This window comes from Vidua chalybeata, chromosome 3 (genome assembly GCF_026979565.1).
Source record: "Vidua chalybeata isolate OUT-0048 chromosome 3, bVidCha1 merged haplotype, whole genome shotgun sequence".
Classification (NCBI taxonomy): domain Eukaryota; kingdom Metazoa; phylum Chordata; class Aves; order Passeriformes; family Viduidae; genus Vidua; species Vidua chalybeata.
Window position 1 is genome coordinate 21,929,668 of NC_071532.1, and position 25,259 is coordinate 21,954,926.

Genomic DNA, 25,259 nt, shown 5'->3' on the forward strand with positions numbered 1-25,259 from the left:
GGGAGGGAGGGAGCCGGGCCGGGAAGGAGGGAGCAGACACGTCAGCAGCGCCGGCGGGAGGGCGATGTGGCGGGGGAGGGACAAGCCCGGCCCCGCCGCCGCCGCGGGAGGAGGGCAGCGCACGGACCCTCCCTCCTCCCTGCCGGCGGCAGGATCCTCATCCTGATCCCGAGGAGGCACCTCTGGCCGCTGCGCCGAGCAGGAGTCCGGCCACTTTTCCCTCTTCGCAGGCCAGAAAAGAAGGAAGGTCCTGCCCCTTATTTGTGCGGCTTTCTCCAGCTGAGGATCGCTGGAGTAACAAGAACCTACAGAAAGGATGTAGCTGCCGCCCTGTAAGGACACGACAGATCCGAACAAGCACTTGGCTGCTCTCCCTCCTGCCCCTCCGAGCAGGTCTTATCTCTGTTGGAGAGGAGCAGCCGCCACTTTCCCGGTGACCTCCGAGAGTTTGAGGTTACACCTGCGGTGCAGCGGGCGGAGGAGTTCATTCACCCGTGATCCCACTAGGGAAAGTGCTGGGTTTCACAGCGAGCAGCCGAAAGCGCAGCATTCCCCGACAGGCCTATCCTTGCCCTTCTGTAGCTGCAGCTTCCACTTGCTGGTACATTTTAGGTGTTGAGTGTTTGCATGCCGAAAAATGTGCTACTCGCAAATGTGCCTGCACTTACCATTGCCTTTTCTTCGCATCCATCACCTTAATATTGCCTTAGAGATCTAAAATGGCAAAATGACAGCAGAAGTCACAATGCAGATGAACCAAACTTCTCTTTTTCAGACCCGTATTATTTGTTCAGCACAGGAGCCTGAGTAGACAAAGAGAAAAAAGATGCAGGTAAGAAAGGACAGGTAACATAAGAGAATCCTCTTGCTGGTGAATCAAATGACCACATTTTTTTGTATTTTTTTTCTACATTCCAGAGCAAATTCTGAAGCTGCTCCCAAAATGAATGAATCGGCACTCAGAACTGATAGTCAAGGTGAATTTTTTTTTTTTTTTTTTTTTTTTTTTTGTGCTTCGTGGAGCAGCTGAGGGTTTTTTCCAAGAGCTTTTCAGGAGTCCATTTAAATGCTACATCTCAAGACTTAGCAATCACTGTTGCTAATTGCATGTGTTCCTCTTGCATCCTCATGCCTATTGATTTTCGCTCCAGACTCTCATTTCCACAGTCTCATTGTACAAGGCCTTAGATCCAGGCTTAGTTACTGCTGTGTAACTGCTCTGAAAAATACATGTTTCATTTTCAGCCCCCACCTAGAGCAGTTTAATATTTTAATCACACTATGAAAAAGTGTCAAGGTAGAAACAGGTGTTGGTACCTCTTTGCCCAGCATCCCATGAGCACCCTTGGCATTTCTTACAGTCCCTTGTATCCCCAGGACCCACAGGCAACACGAATGCAATGATTCATTCACCCAGTGCTCATGTGTGTTCTCCAGGCCTAGTGCAGTATAGTGGCTGTAGCTCTCCTGCAATTTTGTTGACATTTCTGTGCTTCACATCTTAGAAAATGAGGTGATAACCTATTTGACATCACTGATATTGTCTGATTAAAAGCTCTAAGAAAGCCTAACTCAGAAAATCTAGAAGTTTGTCACAATTTACAATATGGAAGTAAATTCATTCAAGTCACATTTTATGATAACTGTATGAGTGAAAGATAAGCATTCTTTCCTCAACATTAATATTTCCTGTTGTGTAATGCCCACAGTATTAGGTCCAATTTCTTGTGAAGAAAGAGCTGTTTGCTTATTTTCCATCAATACAATTTATCAAACTTATATTTTTTAAAGACCAAGATAAAAGGTAATGGTGTCTTTGGTTGCAAAGACAAGGGCAAGAAAGGGAGATGTGAAGAAAAATAAAATCACATACTTCTTGTATAAGTCACTGCCTTTATTGTACAATAATGAGCAGCTTGTAGTTGATACATATACACAAGTTTACCACTGCAACTGCCAAGTATTTCCTACAATTTCAAGTATTTCGGGGTAATAAGGTACCCACTTATTAACATATCTAGCTTTCTTCAATGTGTGAAAGAAAAGAAAAATATTTCACTTAGTTCAATTAAGATATTTCAGGCAAAATTTCCTTCCAGTCTTCAACCCCGATCTTGGAAACACGTATTCAGCTACGAAACATGTATTCAGCCACTGTACATGAGGCCTCTAACATTCACCTACTTTCAAAAAGCAGTTCCCCTATCTCTTCTGCACTAAAATATCTACTAAAGTAGCTGATACACATTAACAAGATCAGTTGGCTAAGTTCACCTAAGGATCAGGAAACACTCACATATGTATGACACAGGAAAATAAAAATAACAAGCCAAAAGTAAATGTTCTTGAATGCAAACATGAAAACTTCTACCAAAAAAATGGGGATAAATTGGATTCTGAAATTAGAATACTGAGCTAACAGAGGATCAGGAGTGTTGTAGGAAATGGCATCAAACCTGGGGAACACCAGTGATCAGTGAGGCACTCACAAAAGGTACAAATTATAAAGGACAGTCAAAAAAAAAAAAACAAACGGCCCTGATAAAGACGTGGTGTTATGTAACATTTTATTGTTGTCAATCAAGTAAGTTAATCATCCATTAATAACAATACTTATGAACTGAAATGCTGGCTTTTTTTGGAAGAACACAGGATTAAAAATAAAGAAAAAGCAAAGAGAGATTTCTGTTTTCCCCACATTTATTTATTAAATACCATATTAAGGTATGATATTGAGGTTTAAGTGTTTAAATGCTGCACACAACTGTTCTGCCTTGCCTTGCACTATTCCCGACACTGGTTATTGATCACAGCTGAACCAAGACACTGCATCACATGAACCTTTAATCTGAGCCAGTTTATTATTTACTCACTCTCCCATGCCAGGGCAGTTCTGGAAACAAAAAAAAAAAAAAAAAAAAAAACCAAAAAAAAAAACCAACAAAAACAAAACAAAACAAAAAACCCAAAAAAACCAAACAAACAAAAAAACACAACCAAAAAAAACCAACCCCCCCCCCAAAAAACCAAAAAGCCAGCAAACAAACAAAACCAAACAAAAAATTAAATAAAACCAACTCTGTGAGACCTTATGCAGTAAACTGGACTTTATACACATCAAAAGAGTCCAGGGCAAACTCAGTTCCAAAGTGGCTAAAAGAAACAAGTTCCAGCTCATATTTGAATAAACCACATACTTCGGCTAAGGCAGCCGGACTCCCAAAATCCAGCAGGAGCACAGGCAATATCATTGCTCTACAATGCACAGGATTTTGATTCAGCATCTTTTCCTTCTGTAGAACGTCATGAGTTACAAAGGAACGGGAAAGTAGCAATACAGCTAATGGAAAGAGTGACAGGAGGAGCTCGCTAATTTACTTTTGGAATAAGCAGTGCATTAGCCACGGTTCTCGTCATGCTGATGGCGGTACATCTAGAAGTAAACACCTCTCTGCCACACGGCGGCACGCACCCAGCCGTGCCCCGCGCTCCCCCCTCGGCCCGCGCTCCTCCTTTCCCCACACGCAGCGGGACGCGCGGAGGCGCCGCGCGCTCTGCCCTCGCGGGGCGGGGCCGCGCCGCCCGGCCCCCTCAGCGCGCACGCGCAGGGCCGCTCCCGCCCCGCGCTTCCCGGGACGCGGCGCCTGCCGGGATCTCCCGGCCCCGCTGCCTGCAGGGAGGCGCCGGCCCGAGGGGCGGCCCGGCCGCTGCCCGCCCGGCCCCGGCTGGGCCCCCGCGTTCCACTCGGCCGGCGCCTCCCGCCCCCCGAGCTGCAAGGTGAGCTGGGAGCCCGGCTGCCCGCGGCGCCATGGACAGCTTCCTGGAGGAGGATGAGGAGGCGCCGGCGGTGGTGGTGAGGGGGAAGAGAAGGAGGAGGAGGAACCCCGCCGCTCAGGCGGCCTTGCAGCCGCCCCTGCATCTGCCCTTCCTGCCGCCGCAGCCGGGTAAGGGCGGAGCGTTTGTGCGTTCTCTTTGTGAGCTCCTTCGAGCTGCCCTGGGAATGGTGTCAGAGTTTTAGCTTCTATCCGCCAAATCGTCTGCTAGCGCTGGGAAAGAAGTTTGAAATACCCGTAGTTATTTTGTGAGCCGGCGGTGTGCCCTTGCGGGCAGGAGGGCCCATGGTATCATCGGGAAGAGCACTGCCAACAGGTCGAGGAAGGTGATCGTGCCCTTCTACTCAGCCCTGGTGAGGCACATCTGGAGTGCTGTGTCCACTTCTGGGCTCCTCAAGACAGGAGAAACATGGAGCTCCTGGAGAGAGTCCATTGGAGGGCACCAAGAATGATTTGGGGTCTGGAGCATTTCTTATGAGGGAGAGACTGAGGGAGCTGGGCCTCTTTAGTCTGGAGAAGACTGAGAGGGAAATTCATTAATGCAGGTAAATATCGGAAAGGCAGGTGCTAAGGGGATGATGCCAGACTTTTCAGTGGTACCCAGCAGCAGGACATGGTGCAGTGGCCATAAATTAAAGCACAAGAAGTTTCACCTCAGCATGAGAGAGATCTTTACATTAAGGGTGGCAGAGTACTATAACAGTTTGTGGAATCTCCCTCTCTGGAGACTTTTACAAATCACACCTGGACACCTTCCTGTGTCACCTGCTCCAGATGACTCTGCCGTGGCAGGTGATTGGACTGGATAATCTCCAGAGGTCCCTTCCAACCCTGATGGTTCTGTGATTATCTGACTTAGCCATTGTTTGAGTTATTCCTCTGCCTACAGCATCCAGGTAGAAGGTGTCTTGATGAGCTCTCCATGTGCCTTGCAGGTGACTTTTTATGGATGAGCATTGTTGTAGGGCGATGCAGCTGTGAGCTTTAAACATACTTCATGGGAATGAAGTTTCAGTTTCATGCTGGTTTCAGTATAAATTGGACTACTATTGATGTAAAAAGGCCAAGGGGCCTCTTTGTAGCCTTGTACGCAAATGAGAATAATTCTCAACGTTTAACTTTGTGGGAATTGTTTAGCCTTTGGTAGTGGAATGGTCTGTTTGTTTGTATGCATGCAAATCTGCAGCACCATGGGATCACAAATTTAAGTGATGATTAATAAGTGAAGAGAGTAGTCCCCAAAATATGACGGAATGTACTGTGAAGTTATCAAAGCACCATGGCTTCCTGATTCTAGTAGGGCAGTAGTGTGACATAATTGGCTATTCACTGTTTCAAATGAATGGAAATTTCAAGCACAGCTATCTGCTGCTTATGGAAAATGCCATTCCATATCACATTTCCAGCTTGTCCCATAGTCTTGCTTCCCTGTGTTTGTCTTCAAAACCATAGAGCTTAAGATGACTCTCTGTAGTGTCCATACAAGAAAGATGCTGAAATGGAAAGCTTGTAGCTAGCTGAATAAGTGCTGTGATTGCTATGGGCTCAGTTGATTTTTTTTCATTAGTTGTTTTTTTTTTGTTGTTTTAGAATCTTCCAATGAACACAAGTTAAACTTCAAGAAGAGCAAGGAAGTGTGTTTAAGTTACATTCAGGATGCCTTGCTCCAAAAACAGTGGAAAAGGGCTGCAGAGTTCCTGACTTGCTATGTTGAGTCACTAGAGAAGGACTATTCCAGAGAGCACATTGGTGCATCAGAGGTAAGGCCGTGTTCCTTATCTGAGTTCTTTTGCAGTTGAAAAAATACTTGAAAAGCAGCATCCACATACTTCAGGACCAACAGCTGTCTTAATTAGTTAATCACAGGCTTGTTTTTTTTTGTTTTTAAATAGATCCTTGACACAACAGAAAAAGATTTGGCTTGGTATAAGTTCACTCCATCAGCAGTGTAGCTATGAAAAGTCAAAGTAGTCCTCCAAAATGGGAAACCAGTAAATGTGTTTGGTTCTGGCATGCCATCTGTCAGAATATGTTTGCAAGTTGGTGGCTTATTTAGGTTGTTACCAGCTCTTCCAGTAGCTGCAAAACTCCTTGCAAGTGTTGAGATGGAAGAAGGTGGAAGGAAAAGGATTAGAGCTTTTAAATAAATGGAATATTTGAGTATGGCTAGCTTGCAGACCTTGGAAACAAGTACATGCAGTTGGGGGGCTACATCAAATTGGAAATAATCTTTGCTGTTAAGTTCAAAGAGTTGTGTATACCTGGTGTCTTAGTGGGGTCATATCAAAGATTAACATAATTTTTCGGTGAGGGGAGGAGGAACCCTCTGGCATGCAGTTTTCATAAGCTTTTCTAGAGTGCTGCATTTAGAATGAGCAATTCTGAACCACCCACTGAATGACTCTAAAAGTCCTACTGGATAAGCAGGGAGGTTACTATAGCAGTAGATAATGCTTTGTAGTATTTTTTATTTTCAGTTCAAATGTGCATTTTGCGTGTCCTACAGTAACTATAAGTTTAGTAAGACTGTATATGTGATGTCTGTTGCCATTTCTGTACTAAGGCTGGTTTTGACATTCTTTTTCCCCATTAACAGATGATTTGGAGAATAGGAACTGAAATTTTGTGGCATCATTCCCAAAGCAACATGAAAGAGTTCAACTGTTTCATGGAACAGATGAAAACTTTAGGAGTAAAAAGGTACTTGAAGGTGAGTGTACTTAAAGCAGCACTGATGATTTTTCACATTTACCTGAACACTTGAATATTAATTTCAAATCTCTTTTGAAATGTACTACTGATATCAGTGTCAAAAAAAAATCAAACCCAACATTTGAATTACCAATTCCATGATATTTGAAGGTCATTTTATACCTAACCTTATTCATTTGGTCTGTTTGTTTGATCACAGATGTATGTTCTCAGTCCTTAGAAGTGCTTAAAAACCCTTTAATATTTGAATTTGAACCAATCAAATTCATTTTCATGCATGAAAATTATCTACCAGGTTTTATTTCCAGTCTTTAATTTGACCACTGTGCTGCTGACTAAATATTTGTACTTAAACTTTGCCTCATTACCCTCTCATTTTTTGAGTAGCTAATCTGATTATAAAACTGTATGTTGTGCACACCTGTGTCACACAGCTATGGGGTTTTTTTCCTGTGGTGGCTCATTCAAACCTATATTGTTTTGTTTTCCTTGGCTGTTTCACACTTGGGAGGGTGCATCTGTCTTTTATCCTGTTGTTAAAGGTCTTCAAAAGAAGTTCAGCACAAGGGAGCTAACTGAAGGTTTAGGCTTTTATCTTATGATGCCCAATCAACATGGTAGGGTGGAAGGACATCCCTCTTTCAGGTGCTCTGAAAAATCAGCAAATGCAGCCCAGCTGGGTTTCCTCAGGTCATTTTTAGATCTTCTGAAATGGGTACAGCACTTGTTAAAGAACAAGCAGGTTTTTAAGACAACAGAAATAATTTAATTTCTTCATTACCTGTGTTGGCAATATTTTTTATGCATGTCAGTAAGTCTCCTCATTCTCTGCACACATGTGTAGAACTTTGCTGTATTGCTGAGAATCTCTGCATTTGAGTGTGGAACACTGTGGTTTGGACTGCTTGGGTTGCAGGTTTGCTTGGAGCATGTCTTTCATCTCCTCTGTAATGGGCAAATAGATGAAGCCTACCAGAACCTGTCCCTGGCAGAAAGCTGGAGGTTTGGAGAGCAAACAGCCATTCAGGATAAGGAAATGAAGCTGATTCAGGCTTACAGGGGACTCTTGGACTACTGTAGCTGGTCTAAGCAGAAGAACATCCTGTTAGAGCATGGTAAGTGTTTTTTTGGATTGAGCTGTAGCTTCAGCTTGCTCATGCAGATGCCATGGTTTGCAATGACACCTTTTCCTTTACTAGACTTCAGTGTGTGACGGTGTGGCTGGTACAGAATTCTGTATCAGCAGTGATGGTAGTGCCAAAATAGCACTTTCTGAAGTGCCTTGAAATGCTGTTCTGAAACTTCTTCTCCCCATGTCCAGTCAGCATCACTTAAAATAATGATCAAAGGAACTCATTCCCTTAAAGCAGTGGTTTAATAGGTGTGCAAGTGCTTGATTGCTGCTGGAGTGTTGAGTGATAGCAAAGCCCTCAACACTTGTGTTTGAATTTCAGTTTCCTTAAAGATGTGGAAGTTGCTACTCGTGTCACATCTGGTTCTATATATACTTGCCGGGGCTCACTCCCAGATTGGGGTGACCCCGAGAGGTGGAAAAGTCTCTCCTCCAGCCCAAGCCTTCAAAGAAAGACTCAGTAGTCTTCAGTCATCCAGTCTCAAGGTAGTTTATTGTATGTTATCTAAAAGATTTTATTCCTGAACTGCTGCGGTCCATTCAGCAGGTCAGACAAAGGCACACACACACTGACACTGTCTCTGACTCCCTCTGACTGCCCAGGGGGCTGGTGCCATCTTTTATATCATACATTACATGTTAAATGTTTATAGTTTTTCCCCAATGCCTATTACCTATATTGAATGGTGACTTCCTACTCTAAACCGATCTGTGAGTGCCAACATCACCATGAACATGGAGGACAGGAAGGAGAAAGGAGGAGGACAGGGCACGCCCAAATCCCTCCATCTTAGAACTTCTGACCCCCATGTACAAAACTCAGACCCCTCTGTACGCGGCCTAAAACCCCCCTGTACAGCACTCAAAGATTCTTCCTTTCACTTTGTGACTACCTCTACTATAATATCTAAACTTTTGTGATTTCTTGTTCTTCCTGCAAGGTTGGTAAATTGTTCCATGGATCAGATTCAAAGCCACAGGGGTTTCTGGCTGCATGCCAGGGTCTCAAATGCTTCTGACCTGGGCCCGGAACATCCAAGAGTGTCTGAGGGACACTTTGAGTTCTGACATATACTTACTGGCTGTGTTTTATCACTTGCAGTAGATCTGTTTCTCTGAAAACCAGAGATTGAATTTGCATTATGGGCCTTGTGCTGGTAGCATCTTCTCTTGGAGTCCTACTCATTGTGCTTCATAAGTTGAAATTGATTATAAATTTGAATGAGGAACAGTGAAAATGTCTTGTTTTAGTAGTGAGCAGTCTTTTCTTAAAAACTCTCTGACTAGAGCCCTTGCTTAGCAAAATGTGATCATCCCTTAGGTGCAGCACTTCAAGATCCCTGTGCTTGGTGGAGTTAATAACTTTGTGACCTTCCTCTGTGTTTTGGTAGGTGAGGATGGATTTTCAGACTTGGCTGTTGAGCAGGAAATGCACGGTTACTTTCGGAAGGCAGCAGTGAACTTGAAGGAGATTATTAAAATACCTGGAGTCTGGGACGTCTTTGTGAGATGCTATGTGGATGTAAGGGCATGTTTTACAGATGGCTTCCTTTTGTGTTTTCCTGTCTAATTTTCATTAAGATGCCCATATGTAGATTTCCTCTGTGTGTGAGTGAAAACCAAGTATTTCAAAAGCAGCGCATTTGTATGTGCATGTCACTGGCTTTTGATATAGGGCACAGTATACTTCTGGTAGAGCTGCAGAGCCTGAGCACAGTACAAAAAGAACTTTTATCTGTGCATTGTCAAGAAAAATAAATAGACAAATAGCTTACATGTTTTGTTTTTGTGGTGCTGTGGAAATTGGAGCATAGCTGCTTTAGTTTAAGTTCCTTGGGAGGGTGCATCTTTGGCAGGGCAGTGTTTTCTCTGGATACACAAAATGTTAGAGGTGTCAAATATGCAGCCCCTCTGTGTTTGGGTTTTTTAAATATCTGCTTAGGATTTGTAATTAAGAATTAGTAATTTTAAAAAGATCTTTTACTTTTTGGGAGCACTGATAAGGTCTGACTTCTCTAAGCACATCTTAAGAATTTTCCTTGGTGCTGGCATCTGCCAAGTTCTGTCTCTAGAGATATGGCAGGTGTCTTCAGCATCTCTTTCCAGTAAGCAAGGGATGATAATCCTTTGACAATTAAATAGGTGTTAAGGCATTTTCTCTCAGAGTAGCTTCTGTTTGTGAATTCTTGTCTCTCTGTGCCGAGAGTAGCCAGTAGAATTAAGACAGGCAGGTATCTAATTAACTAATACACTGCATTCTTAGATACAGGCTGTGCTACTGGATGTCTCTGTGGCAGTCCAAAATTAGTTGTAAGAGTTTGGTTGCCTGTATCTGACAAACTAATGACAGACTTAACTTCCAGTTGCTGGAGTTCTATGGAGACCACAATGAGGCTCGCCAAGTGTTAAATGAATATGCCTACAACTCCAAGTTCCCTGCTAACCCTAATGCTCATGTCTACCTCTATCAGTTCCTCAAGAGACAAGGTGAATCAAAGAAATCCCTCATATCTGCACTGAAGGTAGGTATGCCTTAGGAGACACAGTCTGTGTCAGTCATGAGGTGGTCTGACAGCTTCCTTGAGCTCTGTAACATTATTTATCCTATTGTATTCTTTGTGGGAAGTAGAGGGTTATAAGGAAATTAGTGGGAGGGAGCAGAATCCTTTACTGTCCTTGAATTCAGCTTCTTGTTTTGCCTTTAACTGGTGCATCATATCACTTAATTGCAGTAAGCAAGCTCAGAGAACATGTTCACATGGTTCCAGAAGTCTGTATCAGCAGACTTGTGCATAGCATGCATTGATTTCTCTTACAGTTTGATCTTTACAGTATTGTACAAGTCATTAAATGCCTGCTCTTTCACATATTGATCCTGTCTAGCAATTAGTTTCTTTGTTTTTAGTGAGCTGTGTATTAAAGCTAAAAGTTAATGTCTGCTGGTTGTTGGTAGACAAGACCTTGTTGGGTTAAGCTTTTAAATTCCTGCTTTCCTTGCCCTTGGTACTCCTTGTAAACCATGTTTTGCCACTTGATGGCACTAATATGCTTTTGTTAGTGCTAGTGTTGTTTAAAAACAGGTTTGTAAGGCTGTTTTGTTTCATTTATTGAAACTGTAGCAGATTTGTGTGAAATTCTCATCTGCTTAGCAGTGGTTTTAGACATGAGTCTCTTAGAAAACAGAGATAAATCATAGAAATAGTTTGGTAATTCTAGAAACTGATCCAATGCAGCAGAGAACTGTCCTAGGGAGAAAATTACATTACCTTCAAAAAAGGGAGCACTGGATATGGATTTGGGCTTCTCCTTCAGAACGTTGTATTTGCCACATGCAGTGTTTGTCAGCAGCCATCAAGGTATTTAATCTGTAGTCTCACAGATGTGCAAAATGGACCTAGAGATCCATTCTTTATATCAAGGCACCAAAGTACCAGATTGCTTAATTTTCTGAGCTAAAAGCACCCAAAGCTCTGAAGCCTGTTCTTTTCTTGGTCAGAAGTCTTCAAAAGTTTTCACATTAAAATAACCTGTCTGGGTTTTGTCTTTTATTTTTCAGATCTTGCATGATATTGTTCCTTCTCATGAGCTAATGATAGATTTTAATACCATGCTTCAAAAATCAAGTAAGTCTTTACCTTTGTTCATTTCATTTATGCTAATTTCAAAAGACTATTCTGAATTATCCTACAGCCTCCTTTCTGCTTCTTAAAGTAATTTTGTTTCTTAAGAAAAAATTCCCCAAAAAAATACATCAAATCCCAACTTCCCAATTACCATAACCTCTTAGTTGGATATATGAGCAGTATTTTACAAACTTGTGTAAACAAATGCCTTTTTTATTTTAAAGGCTGAACAAAGCAAACTGTTGTAAGGCACAGGCAGGATCTCAAAAACAACTTAATTTTTTTAGACACCCTACTCCAAATTCCAAGGTCTTCATTCCATTTTTGGGATCTCTGTTTTATTTATTCTTTTTTTTTTCTTGGAATATATGTATTGTTTAGTTCATTGTTAATGATCAAACAACAAAATTTTCCTTGTCTTTAAGGAAGCATTATCTTGAAGGTGATAGAAAAGTTTTCCAATTTGAAGACTATTTTTTTTTGACATGCTGATCAGTTGTATTCCAAGCTGTCTGTCTTCTCGTGGCTTGGTATGTCCCAGCAGGTCAACAGATTGGTGAACTGTACATGAATAAAGATTGTTCTCTCTTCTGATATGATGACGGTTAATGGCTTCCAATTGTCAAGGGAAGATTTAGAATAGATTTTGGGAGGAATTCTTAATTGTCAGGGTGGTGAGGCACTAGCAGAGGTTGTCCAGAGAAGCTGTGGATGCCCCATCCCTGTAAGTGTTCAAGGCCAGGATGGATGGGGCTCTGAGCAGCCTGCTCTAGTGGAAGGCGTCCCTGCCCACACAGGGGGTTGGAACTTGATGATTTTTAAGGTCTTCTCCAACCCAAACCATTCTATGATTCTTGTTTTGGAGGGGGGAAAAAGAGACCTTTTCTCTGAAACCTCCCTTTTTCAGTTCATATGTGATACATTTGCCAACTTTTCATAACTAATGAGAACAGCATTTTTAAAGTTGGAGTTTTTAAATAAATTTATACCAATACTTATGTTTAGAGTAGCAGCATTTGGGGGGACACAGTGGAGAACTGTGTTTCACTTGTGCCTTACTAATGAGTTCATCCTGATCTGTGTAATTCATTAATAATCCTCATCTTTTTCCAGAGAAAAGAAAAAAACGTCGACTGGGCCTAGAAGTTATTTTTGCAGCCTTGGATTATGCTGGCTGGAAAGAAAATGCAAAAGCGTGGAGCTGTTTGGCAAGACAGGTGAAACAAATTGTAATGTAAGTAGCGCTGATGCAATGTGTTGAAACAAATGTGTCAAGTCTCCACCTTTGGGCAGTCCACACAATGACCCTCTGTGCTCTAACTTTGCCTTCATTTTTGCCTTTCAAACATGACTTCAGAGTATCTTGAAATATACTGGGCATCTTGATCATTGTATGGGAATGTCACTTCCCTGTTGCAGATAGTTTTATAGAATGCTAAAATAGTTTGGGTAGGAAGGGATCTTAAAGTTCACCTTGTTCCAGCCCCCCTGCCATGGGCAGGGACACCTCCCACTAGAGCAGTGTAGGCTGGATGCCAGGCATCCACCAAAGCTGCTCTGTCCATCCCCTCTGCAACTGCTGGGGAGAGAAAATATAACAGAGTGTTCATGGGTTGAGAGGACAGTGAGAGACCACTCACCAAATACTAGATTGGGCAAAACAGACCCAGGGCCTCACCATCAGAGTGAAACATTTATTTCTAATATCTAATCTAAACCTGTTGTTTGCCAGTTTAAAGCCATTCCTGAACCAGGGCCTTACCATCAGAGTGAAGAATTTCTTCCTAATATTTAATCTAAATATGACCTTTTCCAGTTTAAAGCTGTTTCTCCTTGTCCTGTTTCTCCTTGCCCTTGCAAAAACTCCCTCCTCATGTTTCTTGCAGGTTCCATTGAGGGGCTGGAAGAAGTTTGTGTTGCTGAAATGCTTGGTTTAAGAGCCTTATTGCCTAACAGTAATAACTGTTTGGGATGAATTAGTCTTTGAGTATGCCTGGAGTAACACAAACCTTTCCTAAGGACAAAGCAACCCCTTCATATTACTAATTTATTGACAAACCTGGAGAAACTTCCATATTACTATTGACAAACTGGCACATGAGTGAAAGGCTTGCTTCATTTCACACTGTAATCTGTGCTATTTCCAAGGCTTAGTAAGACTGCTAGAGTTGACTTCCAGCGTCACAAGAGTTGCCAGGGATTAAAAAAATTATTAGTTTTATATAAAGATGCTTGTATTAGTGTTTTGGTATAAAGTCAGTGTGTCTATGTTGGCAATTTAGGAGACTTGTAGTAAGCTGCCTATAACATTCACTGTCTCTTAATAATCTTTCCATTACATTTTAACCTCTTCTGTAACTTGTTTAACCTTTTTCCAGCTCTGAGAAGCATCTTGACTGGATCAAGCAAGAGTGGGACTCCAGGAAGGACTGGTGGCCAGCCTTCCATTTTAGCCGTTACTTGGCAAAAAGGAATTGGCAGGAAAATAAAAGCCTTTCATTTGAAAAAGCTCTGGTGGCTGGAATCCTACTGGGAAAGGGTATAATTTTTTTTTCTTTTCACTCCATATAACAGAAATAATGTCTAGTTCTAGTCCTAATGACATGGGATGCAGCTGATCTGCTGCCTGGAAGAAATGCATTTTCTTTCTTCTAAAAAAGATTGTCTTTGGAGCTGAACATGAAAGGTATTTAAATAGGTTTGATATGTAACAGTGAGGCAACTGCTCTTATTGTGGTTTAGAATTCAGTTTTATCTGGCCTTGTTGAGCAGCCACAATACTATTTGTCTTGTTTGACCTTCAAACTATAACTCCAAAAATGCATGACACCCTTCTCCTGAGGGAATATTGTGAGGAGTGCAGGGAGTTTGCTTGCTGGATGCCAGCCTAGGCAGTGTCTCAGCAATAGTGGGTGTCAGCTGGTCATTAAGGACCGTGGGGATGTTGTAATGCAGGAAAGAGGAGGGAGGGTCTGAATGAAAAACATCATCAGTTTGGTAAGAAGGTAAAGATCATTACCTCTTTAGTAGGATTATTTGAAATGCTGCCAAAACCAAGGGGAGGATCAGGCCAAGAATCAGCTGCTAAATTGAATGTGGTGTGGAGACAATGGCTTGTACACTGGTTTGGACTTCTGGTTGATGGGCAACAGGTTCATTGTCAGCTTTTCTATAACTTTTTCATCTGTACTTCATAGAACAATTTCTCATATTGGAAGCTCTTTGGATATTTTTTGTTTTGCTTTCAGTAGTATCAGATATCTCCCTTTTATTTCCAGATGGCTAATAAAAGCATCTCAGTTCAGATTTTCTTGAATGAAGTTTCAGTACTTACTGGTGACAATGTGAGCCTCTATTTTCCTTTCCAGTGTAATAAATTAATGTATGGTATCAATGCTACTTTATACTCTTGAAATTTTACTTTCTGGTCTAATTTGCAGAGCAAAAATGAAAGAGAAAAAATGTATTTTGCAAGATAACAGGCATTTAGATAGATGTAGAATGTTTGCTGGGCTAAGTAAAGATAGATTATTTAATGCTGCAGTTATGTTTCTAATGAGCATGTCTTGGTTTTTAATACCTTTAATTACTGCAAAGTTTTGTAGCTGTTTGCATTTTATTTAAATAACAAAAGCATTTTGTGTTTGCTTGTATCATGGTGTAACTTAGTATTTATTTTTCTTTCCTTAGATTGCAAATACTTCAAATACGTATCACACCAAGGCTGCAAAGCTCAGCTGAAAAGGTTTCGGATGCTGAAGAAGTTTGTGACCAGGCACAATGCTGTCTACCTGAGAATATCTGGTCCTCCAGTTTCCTCTGTTCAGCCTTGATGAGAAGGTGTCCCTAAGGTTCTTGGTACTTTTTCCTCTCTGTAATACTGACTTTTGAGTTGGTGTTACTCCAGAGCCTCTAGGCAGACCCTGTTGACTCATTACTAGACTTTTTCTTTTATGTATTTATGTAAAAATGCTTTGGTTTGTATTTATTTTATAATAAAATGAATATAAATCAACTGATAATGTCAAAGAATTTCTGTAATGTTACTTTCATATTTGTGTGAAATGCAAACAGTGTTGATTTCAAATATATCTTGAAAGAGCAGAGGCACAGAAATACTGAGAAATTCTCTACCTACTGGAAGGCTTTTTTTTGCAGTCATGCCCATGAGTTGAAATTTGCAGTGTTGCTGTGTTCAGAAAGCAAATGTTGATGTGTTATCACAAACCAGAAGTCCAGTTTGCTTGAAAACAACAACAAAATGGTTTCCAAATACTACTTCTGTTTTAATGCCAGATCTGTAGGATTCTGGAGGGTGAAGTGCTTGAACGTCCCTCTGGAATTGAAATACAGATGTCTTTAGCAGCAGGGTAGCTTATGGATAAGTACAGCTGTGCTTTTAAAAATTCAGTGTTTATCTGGGATTTTGATCTGGGTCTTGTGAGAAGTGCCTTAAGACAATCTGTCTTAAACATTAAGTGAAATACTTGCTGTACCTATGTTTTGTTAAAGGCAATTACTCATCATTCCCAACCCTAGTGCTTGTTCACTTCTGACTCCCTAAGAATGCTGTTGCCTCACTATGTAATAGCCAGAGGGTTGTGTTGGAGATCTTCAACTGGGTTTGGACTATTTTAGTTTAGATTGTGAAGTTTCAAAATGTTCTGCCCCAGCATCCCGTAAGGTGTCCCTCAACCATGGGAAGCAACCCCTCCTTAGGTGAGAGAGATGATCCAGACTTGCACCCAGTTTGCATCTCAGTGGGGTTCATGCCTGAACCTGGGCCTAAAGCTGTCCTGGGACAGCCCTGGCAGGCAAACAGGTGTCCCTTCCCTTTCAGACACATGGTGTCCCTTCCCTAGAGTCTTGAATTTGGCTTCCTGCTTGCTATTGTGCCCCTCTGCTCCCCTGGACTTGCAAAGATAAGACTTTGATGAGCTGGTGACTCTCCTGTGATGCCCCTGAGAGCATCCCAGCAGGGTGTTACTTGGGCTTCTCCCTTCCATTATCTGTGTTCCTTTGTAGGTATGCATAAGAGGTTTTAGCAGTAACCCAACACAAGTAGTATAAAAGCGGAATGCTGGAAGCCCTGGTGCTTGATGGGAGCTCCCATGTAATTTCCCTTTGTACCCTCACCTTCCTGTGGGAGATGTATGTGCCTTGCAGCAGCTCAGCCTCTACTGAGGAAGAAATGTGAAACAAAATGTCAGAGGCTGGGGTGGAGATAAGGAGAGTGAGAGGGTAAAGAGGAGCTTGACGTGTGAAAAATCTGCTAATCTGTTGTGGTGCTCCCAGCTTTCTCCTGTGCCCTCTGGAGGCAGGATTGCTGTGGGGGGATCATGCCCTCTCCCGGTGCTAGAACTATCATGCTGCAGTCAGCAAGTACAAGAGCACAGTCACAGCTTTTGTGTAACTGTGCCAAGCATTGCTCTTCCATGTCCTGCTAGAAACTTGCTGTTTCCTGACACCACAGTCCTTGCACCTGAGACAAACCAGCAGATCACAAATCCAGAGTGAAATCTCTGTGCATGCTGTGTTTTCAAGCCTGTGTGTTGTACTTTGAATGTAATAACTGTTAGTGGATTGGAATGGTCGTCTTTGGCTTTGATTTGGTTTTCCTATCAATTTTCCTCCCCATCCTGTGGGCAAAGCTTCTCTGAGGCTTTTTTTAAAATCATGCATGAAAGAAGTATCTCCATTTCAATGTGGCTGTGATCAAAGTTATTTTGTTCTGTTTATGGAAGAGCAAATTTAGGGCAGTGTCATCCTTCAGCACAGGCTGAGTACAATGTGTACAAAAACCTGCATCCCTAGCTGATGGGAAGGGCTTGCTCAAGCATTATTCACCAGAGGGGAAAGTGTGCAAAAGTCTCATGCATTTTAAATCAGTTTAATGTCAAGTGAGATCAAACCCACAAAAATCGATTGGCTTAAGTACAGGATTACCACAGAATATCACAGTCAACTTGAGGTTTTGCTGGTGTCTTAAATGAATTTTTCCTCCTTCATGCCTTCTGAATTTCTTCTCATTTTAATCCTGAATGTATACCTGGATTTGTGGGTAACAGCAATATCTATGAAGTCACTTGTTCCTACGGTTAATTGCTACCTTAACTTGATTGTATTTTATGACCCCTGTTCAGTCTTTATGAAACCAGGCCCAAGTTTGGTGCATTGCAAAAGCTGAGAAAAATGGTAGTTAGGAACAGAAAATTGTTCACTTGTGTCTTGTAAAGATTCTCAAGTTCTGTGTATAGGTATCCCATCTCATGTTTTTATTATTCTTATTTCTGAGTGAAGGATTTCTCAGCCAATTTAACCTAAAATGTAGGGATTGGATTTGTGAGTGCTTCTAGGGACAGGAGAAATGTCCAGAGGGGAGGGTTAAGCCCTGTGACATGCAACATATCAAAGGCAGCCTGGAGGGTGTCTCTGCTGCCCAGTAGTACACTTCAGAGAGAAAGGAATAGGGGAATGTAAATCAGCCTCAGGGAATGCTGAGCTCGGGGCTGGTGATTAGTAAAACAGAGAAGATGAATGAACCATGCTACGAAGAAGGCCAGGATTTCTGACATCTGACCTCAAGAAACCTTTGCTGAAGGAAATGAATGCTTGGCCACAGGCTGGAAAGGGCAGCAGCAGATCTGAAGTTTCTTTTCCTTGCCCAAATGTGTGTGTTTGCCTCTTCTTGTTTTGCCTGACGGGCACTCTGCTGGGACAGCCTCGGTGTCTGGATTATGGGCCGCCTTTCCAGCCCCCTTTGCCCTTGGAGTTCTGCTCTGCCTATGAAAACTTTGGCTGCTGTGACCAGGAGAGAGACAACAGCAAAATACTGGGACATCATGGATTACATGGATTCCCAGGGGCATAAACTGTGTGGAACATACATCAAAGATATCCTGTGTCAGGTAAGGAAGAAAAATAATATTTGTATCCTACACTTTGGGCTGGCTTGGGGGTCAGTTGTGGTTCTGACAGCTGTGCTGCTGTGAAGGAACGTGTGGGAGCAGGGGAATGGCACTTAATCCTCAGCAGGCATTTTGCAAAGTGCTTTGTGTAAGGATCACTGGAATCTGGGAATATATAGTGACATTTGCTAGCAATAAGGTTTTATGGAAACATTGCCCAGTGAGGATGATGATTTTCCCATAATGAAGGAGAGATTTACAAATCAGTCTTTACCCTCTGCTTGCAGCTGCAAGGTGCTGGATTACAAATTCTATAGAATCAAATGATAGGGGAATTACAAGCAGAGTGTTTGGATCTCTGGACTGCAGGGAGGATGTTTTTTCATTGTGTTCCTGCTCAGGGTGCTCAAAACGCTTGTCAAAGTAAAACAAAATTTCCCAGGCAATGGTTTCACACAGCTGCTGCAAGGTCTCAAGGCTGCAATCACAGTGTTTTCCTCAGTACCCCACTGCCCAGCTGGCTCCTGGAAAGTGTGCAGGGCAGAAACACCAAAGGCACTTTTCTGCCTGAGCTCCCCTGCATCCCTGGAATCAGAGGACAGCACTTGCCTTCCTTTTTTTAGCAACCGTAGTCATGCCAAGCTGCGTGCCAAAACACAAAGCAGCCAAAAGACATGCCTAGTCTTTCTAAAACCATACAAAACTCTTGTAGTTAATATTACCTGAGCTCTAAAATGTTATCCATGTACCAAAATGTTTCCACTCTTTTTGGATACTGGCAAGATTCTGGCATCTCCTTGGGGTGGGGGATACACCTTTTCAGCACCAGTGCTCAAATAATAACTGGAGTCTGAACCTGAGTTTTTCCAAGCAAAATGTTTTTCCCCATCAAGCAGTTATCCCTGCTAAAGTCTGTTTTTACAACAGTAAGCACACTTATGTATTTTTTTGCCTCCCTTTCTGATTTTGCTAAAAAACATTAAATGAGTTTCAAATCACTCTGTAAGGTACATGCAGTGCAAATGTGTTTGTGCTTTTGCAGAGACCTTGGACACTCACAAAATGAAGAAAACAAACTATGTTTTCTTGAGAAGTTAGATCCAAAGCTAGGTAGTTAACTCAAACTATGTTCCAAGGTGATGGGAACAGAACTTGAATCTTTTACTGCTCAAGGAGATTTCTGCCTTTAACAGCTTATCATCTGCCAGAAAGTGCATTAACTGTGAGTGACCAAAATGTAATATTTGATATATATGTATATGTGACCTTGCATAAACATCAAAAGCTTCAGCAGAATCTATTTACAAAACAAATAAATCTGTGTTGTCTCTATGCCACTCCTTAATGTGCCATAAGACCCTGTGCTTTTGAAGCTTTGTGTCCATCACTTCTAGAGCAGGACCAGGCACTTACTCCCTTGGCTCTTAGGAATGTTTTCTTGCATTTTACGGCTCCCCTTGTTTGCTTTAGCCCGGATGGGGTTGTGTCAGCTCTGCCCTGGTCTTTTTGCACTTGGCAGGCGTGCCCAGGCTGTGCAGAGCTCATCAGAGACTGAGCAGGCTCTGGAGCACAGTCCTGACACCTCCAGCTCCTGGAGTGACTCTGCTCTCGTCATGAAGAGTAAAACCTCTTTTGATTTTACTGCTATTTATAGGATTTTTCCTGGGGATAGCTGGCTTCTCTGCTGGGCGCAGTGAATCCAGCATTCCCTGCCTCCTACCCGCACGGTAGGAAGTGCGCTTGCTCGGACAGCAAGCCTCACAAACTGCTGCTTCCAAAACATTGTCAGGGCCACTGTCATGTGCCTGATGGCAACTCAGACTTCCCGAGGAACCTGCCAGGAAAGCTGATGGCAGCAGTGGTGTTTGTCTCCACTTCGGCTTGTCTTTGCAGCAGTACTCTTTGAGACAGCGGGGTGGTACCAAATTCCTTCTGTCCAGAGCAGAGAGGAAACGAGTTAGAATGTAATTTTAAAATCAGAGAGGAGAGAGATGAACGGAAAAAAACCCTCACAACCCACCAGAAATCCCCACAATCAATGCCTGCAACCCTGCTTTAGTAACCTTTTTCAAAAAATTGAAATGGTGTAGAGGAAGCACTTGGCTCTTGTCACTATCTGAAGGAGAAAGGTAATCACAAGAAAATGCGATGCCTTAGGTCATACTTTGCTTTGCTTGGTGCTGTCAAGCATGCCAGATTGGAAGAACCTGCTCTTATTTGTCCTACAGCAGTTCCCTTGGTGGGTAACAGAGAACACAGGTGTGTTGTGGTTCTTTGTACCTCTTTTCCTGTCACTTAACGTGCAACATCTTTACCTCAGGGAAAATGTGTTCGGTTGGTTTTTGTTTTGGTGCTTTTGTACTGTGGGAAGTTGTCAGGGGACAGAGGAGAGGAACACAAACACATTTCCCTCCCTCTGTGCCTGTTCCTTTCCTTTCTCACCCCTCTTGCTGCTGCACTGTTGTATCCAAAGAAAATCCCAGTGAAGGTCACATTCACCAGCTGCTGTTGGTACAGGAATTTTATGGCTTGACAGCCCTGTGTCAGCCTCTTGAATTCCACCTGTGCTGACTCCAGGTGCCTAAAGTGCTTTCATGCCTCTTCCACCAGAGGCAAATGACAACAGGGAATTGGTGTGTGACTATGGAATAAATAAACTTCCCTAACAATCTCTCAGATGCCTGCATCTGCCTTTCTGTTTTCCAAGGGGAGCTCCACCAGAGAAGTGTAAATACAAGCCTGTTCCAGTGAAAACAAAGAGCAAATAGATACCATTTCTTCCAAGAGCATGTCAGTTGTCAGGCTTTGATTTTAATGAGAAGCAAAACATATATATAAACTTACAGGCACGTGACTGAAACCTTCAGGAGTCTTAACAACTACAGCACTGAGCAGGAGCAATCCTGAAGTTTGGTTATCACATTTAATGTGATAATCAAACACAGCTTCTGCTGTCTACTTGATGCTGTGCCTTTGCTTAACCCCAGTCCCTGATTTTTTTTTCCTAAGTGTTCAATCTTCCTTTTTCTAAGCTGTGTTCTGTCTTAAAGTCCCATGCAGCTGGGGTAGGAGTTACACCTTGAGTAGAAACCAGTGTTTAACAAGTTGATATTATCTTGTCTGGGATTTCCAGATATTAGTGTATTATGAACAATTCATATTGTTAAGTCTGCTAGAGAAGTGTGCAAGATTTCATTACATTTTGTCTGGAAGTAATTTTCCTTAAACACACATTCATAATTTCTAAAATCAATACTTTTATTTCCAAGAAAAACAAGGGTCTTTTAATGGAAGAAGAGAGGTTTATAGTGTGCATTTCTTCTTTCATAATTTCAGCTGTTTTTCTTGACTATGGCTCTAATAATTGTTTCTATCAGTCATATCTCTGAATTAGCCTTTTGCCTCAAAGCAGGAATGCTGAACCATGTTAATTACTTTCTTCAGAGACTGTCCTTGAGCTGCTAAATGAACCTTCAACAACCATGGCTCCAAAAAAATCATCTACCTCACTGCAGCCACCCCAAGAGTTTCTTCTAAGACAGCAAAAAAGACCCCATCCACCAAAATAAAAGCATCAACAGCAAAAACAGATCCATCTGGTAAAGAGAGAGAGAGAGTCAAAGCTGAGGCTAAACCTCACAAGGGAAAGAAGACTGTATACAACTCCAGAACTGCACCAGCACCACCTTTGCCAAAAAAAGAAGAGCTCCCACCTAGCCAGAACAAGAGGTTCTTCCAAAGAAAGCAGCTCTAGCTAAGGGAAAAGTGGAGAAGAGGAGGAAGAAGCAGCTTTTGAAGCTCAGTGATGTCCCAGAAAAAGCAAGTAGCCTATGAAATGGGAAACAAAAGTGTTGAATAGTGACCAAATAGAAGAGATTTTGGCTGACTTGTTATCGAGTGCTCCCAGGTGTGCCCCTATTAATGGCAGTGTTAGCAATCTCTGTATATGTTCTATTAAACATATTAAACTTTAACAGCACCAGCTTCCAAATCCTGCTGTGATGTCCTTTTCTGACATAAATGTTTATGAGAGCCTATGATGGATATTCTCTGGTAAGATTTGGCTGTGTATGACTGTCTAATAAATACAAATGACTCTAAACTTCAGGACTTTAGTCCTCTATTGAAGAATATGGAATTGATATGTCAATTAGCTTCTCCTTTTTTTTTTTTTTTTTTTTTTTTTTTTTTTTATCCCTGAAATGCAGGAAAAAGTGCGTTTCAAGAGTAGTTGTCTTTCAGACAGTGAAATTAGATTTTATTTTTTGAAGGAGGACCACTAAGATGCTCAGAGGGCTGAAGCATGTCTCCTATGAGAGAATTGGGGTTGTTCAGCCTGGAAAAGAGAAGGCTCCAGGGAAATCTTATAGCAGCCTTCTAGTCCCTGAAGGAGGCCCACAAGAAAGCTGGAGATGGGCTTTTTACAAGGGCAGGTAGTAACAGGACGAGGGGGAATGGCTTCAAACTGACAGAAGGGAGGTTTAGATTAAATATTAGGAAGAAATTCTTCACTGTGAGGGCAGTGAGGCACTGGCAAAGGTTGCCCAGAGAAGCTGTGGATCCTTGGAAGTGTTCAAAGCAAGGTTGGATGGGGCTCTAAGCAACCCGCTCCAGTGGAAGGTGTCCCTGCCCACAGCATGGGCTTGGAATGTGATATTCTCTAAAGTCCCTTCCAGCCCAAGTTATTCTATGAATATTTTTTTCAAGGTACAGATCACCTGCAGCTTTCATAGGGTCCAGTAAGGGCTGGAAATGTTCAGCAACTCTGAAACACCAACACAATCAAAGCACCAGAAGCCAAGCAACTCCCCCACCAAAACTCCGCGTTAGAGCTGAGCCAGCCTGTGTGCTGGAAGCATCCTGCGGCTCCGGATCCCACGCGATGGAAGCGGCGCCGTAGCAACCCCCGATGTTCAGATGCAGGGAAATGATTGATTTGGGAAGCGGAGCTGGGACCGTCCTTGCGCTCTTGCCCCCGGAGGCAGCCGAGCCCACGGCGTCAGTTTGCAGCTCCTACGCTTCGTTCGTCTCCCACCGCCGCCCTCTGCAGGCGCCGTGCCGGGATGCAAAAGGCAGCGACCCCCGCCGCCCGCTCTTCCTGGAACGCCCCAGCTCGGTCAGGGCAGAAACAATAACAATAAAAAAAAAAGGCAAGAAAACCTCACAAGGCCCCAGCGAGGATCGAACTCGCGACCCCTGGTTTACAAGACCAGTGCTCTAACCACTGAGCTATGGAGCCACCTATCAGTTCCAGCCCTGCCGACGGCTCCTGTCCCTGCGCCGGGCGGCTTCTCCGGCGGTGCCGTGGGGTCCCTGCCCTCCGCCCGGCCTGGGCCCGGGGCAGCCCCTTGGAGGGTCTGTGGGTGCCGCACCTGCGGCACCCCTGGGCCGGAGCTGGGCCTCTGCAGCTCCTCCGGGAAAAAGCTGCCCTTGGCGGGGCAGGGAATCCATCTCCCGGGCCACCCCCGCGGCGTTGCCCGAGGGTGACGGGGGGCCCTTCCCGTCTTGGTGAGGGGGCGGGCGCACCTGCCGCGGATTGAGGGGCACGTGCCTTGGGGAGGGGAGAGGGGAGTGCCTTGGAGAGGGGAGTTTCGGTGGCGCAGGGGAGGATTGCTCCCAGGAGTGACTCCCGCTTCTTCCGGGCATCCACACGCTGAGAGCGGGGGAGCAGCCGCTGCCTGAGTCAAGGTTTCGGGAGGTAAGACTGCACAACACCTGGTTTGTGCGGAGTGGGGAGATAGTCCCTTTAAGGAGATGATAGCTCAGCTTTTGTGAAATCACTGTTGCACAAAACCTGGTTTAACTCTCGCAGATAAACCACATGTCTCGTTTGACTGGGGTATGAACCCGACAGCATGACAGGAAGTGTGGAGCCTTCATTTTTTGATTTTTACTGTGGAAGGTTGAAGGCATTTGAGGATTTTCTCCTTTTCTTTGCATAAAAGAACCAGTCTGTCACATGCTCCATGAAAGCTTAGGTGAAGGTGAGAAGGTGAGCAGTGCAGAGGAAGCGGAGAGACACCGCTGTGGAGTTATAAATCCGAGCAGCTCTACTGTACACCAGTCACGTTCTAGAAAAGCAGACATGATTTGCTGGGTGCAAGCCTCAATCTGCATGTGACCAAAAGTAACGCTCCTTGAAATGAGAGTAGACAGAAAAAGCTGCATTAAGGAGCTAAAGACCTTTCATCCATCCCACACTCCACAAATCATGAACTAGGTAATTTTTTTTTTTTTTTTTTTACTTGAGTTTTATTTCACCTTCTCTTTAAATGGATATGATCTCTGTGGACAAACTAGATCAGTTCTGGTGAACTCTGTCTTGTTGTTTATGTAAGACACTAAAATTACTTTGAAATATCTGCTTTTGACCTCTAATGTGGCAGCTGATAAATTCATGAAGTTTCACATTTCTTTGGATGCTTTTTTTCCCCCCTTTCCTTTGAAGATAGTGACTCTTTAGAGGGACTACAGCTTTTCCAAAGAGGGCTAAAATGTCTGTAGTGAGTGTTCTGCTAATGCCTCAGGGAACTGAAGTATAAGCATAGATTATTTTATAACCTTCAAGTAGGCAGGAGCAGAACTGTCTTACACTTTTCATGCTATAAGACAAGCCTACCTTCATCAGCCTAACACAGCTGAGCAGCAGGGTAAGATGAATTCTCAGAGCAAAACAGTGTTGAAATAAGTTTTCTGTGATAACATGGCTACCTGCCACTATTGGGCTTTTAAATTTAGGTGCAAATCTGTAACTGTTGTGATTGCCCTGCTTCCAGATGCCTTTTGCTGCCTGCTGAGAGCTCCCTGCAAGGTGGGCTGCACTTCAAGGGCTGTGTCAGAGAGTGTTTCTTAGTCAGACAGCCTGGGTGGGATTCAGGAGGTGTGGTGGTGGTACTAGGCTATCAGTAAGCCCCTTGGCTTCTCTTTGTAATGAAAATGAGGAAATGAGACACTTCTGGGATGTAATTCATCTCACCTGAAGGTAAACCTCTACAAAAAGTCATCCGAGTCCTGGTCTAGAGGTGCCTGTTCCTCAGCTGGCTGTGAAGGG

At 43.1% G+C, this 25,259-nt stretch overlaps 1 protein-coding gene and 1 non-coding gene across 2 annotated transcripts; one reads left to right on the forward strand and one right to left on the reverse strand.

The window, feature by feature from the left end:
* Positions 1–3,678: 3,678 nt before the first annotated feature.
* On the forward strand, positions 3,679–15,315 carry TAF1A (TATA-box binding protein associated factor, RNA polymerase I subunit A). Its single transcript, XM_053939313.1, has 10 exons — positions 3,679–3,944; positions 5,424–5,593; positions 6,430–6,543; positions 7,462–7,660; positions 9,069–9,199; positions 10,041–10,199; positions 11,234–11,300; positions 12,414–12,534; positions 13,679–13,839; positions 14,991–15,315. The coding sequence occupies exons 1-10, from the start codon at positions 3,809–3,811 to the stop codon at positions 15,131–15,133; spliced, it is 1,401 nt and encodes a 466-aa protein (XP_053795288.1). The 5' UTR covers positions 3,679–3,808; the 3' UTR covers positions 15,134–15,315.
* Positions 15,316–23,374: 8,059 nt separating this feature from the next.
* Positions 23,375–23,447, reverse strand: TRNAT-UGU (transfer RNA threonine (anticodon UGU)). Its single transcript has one exon. It is a non-coding gene; the product is annotated as a tRNA-Thr (tRNA).
* Between the last annotated feature and the right edge of the window lie 1,812 nt (positions 23,448–25,259).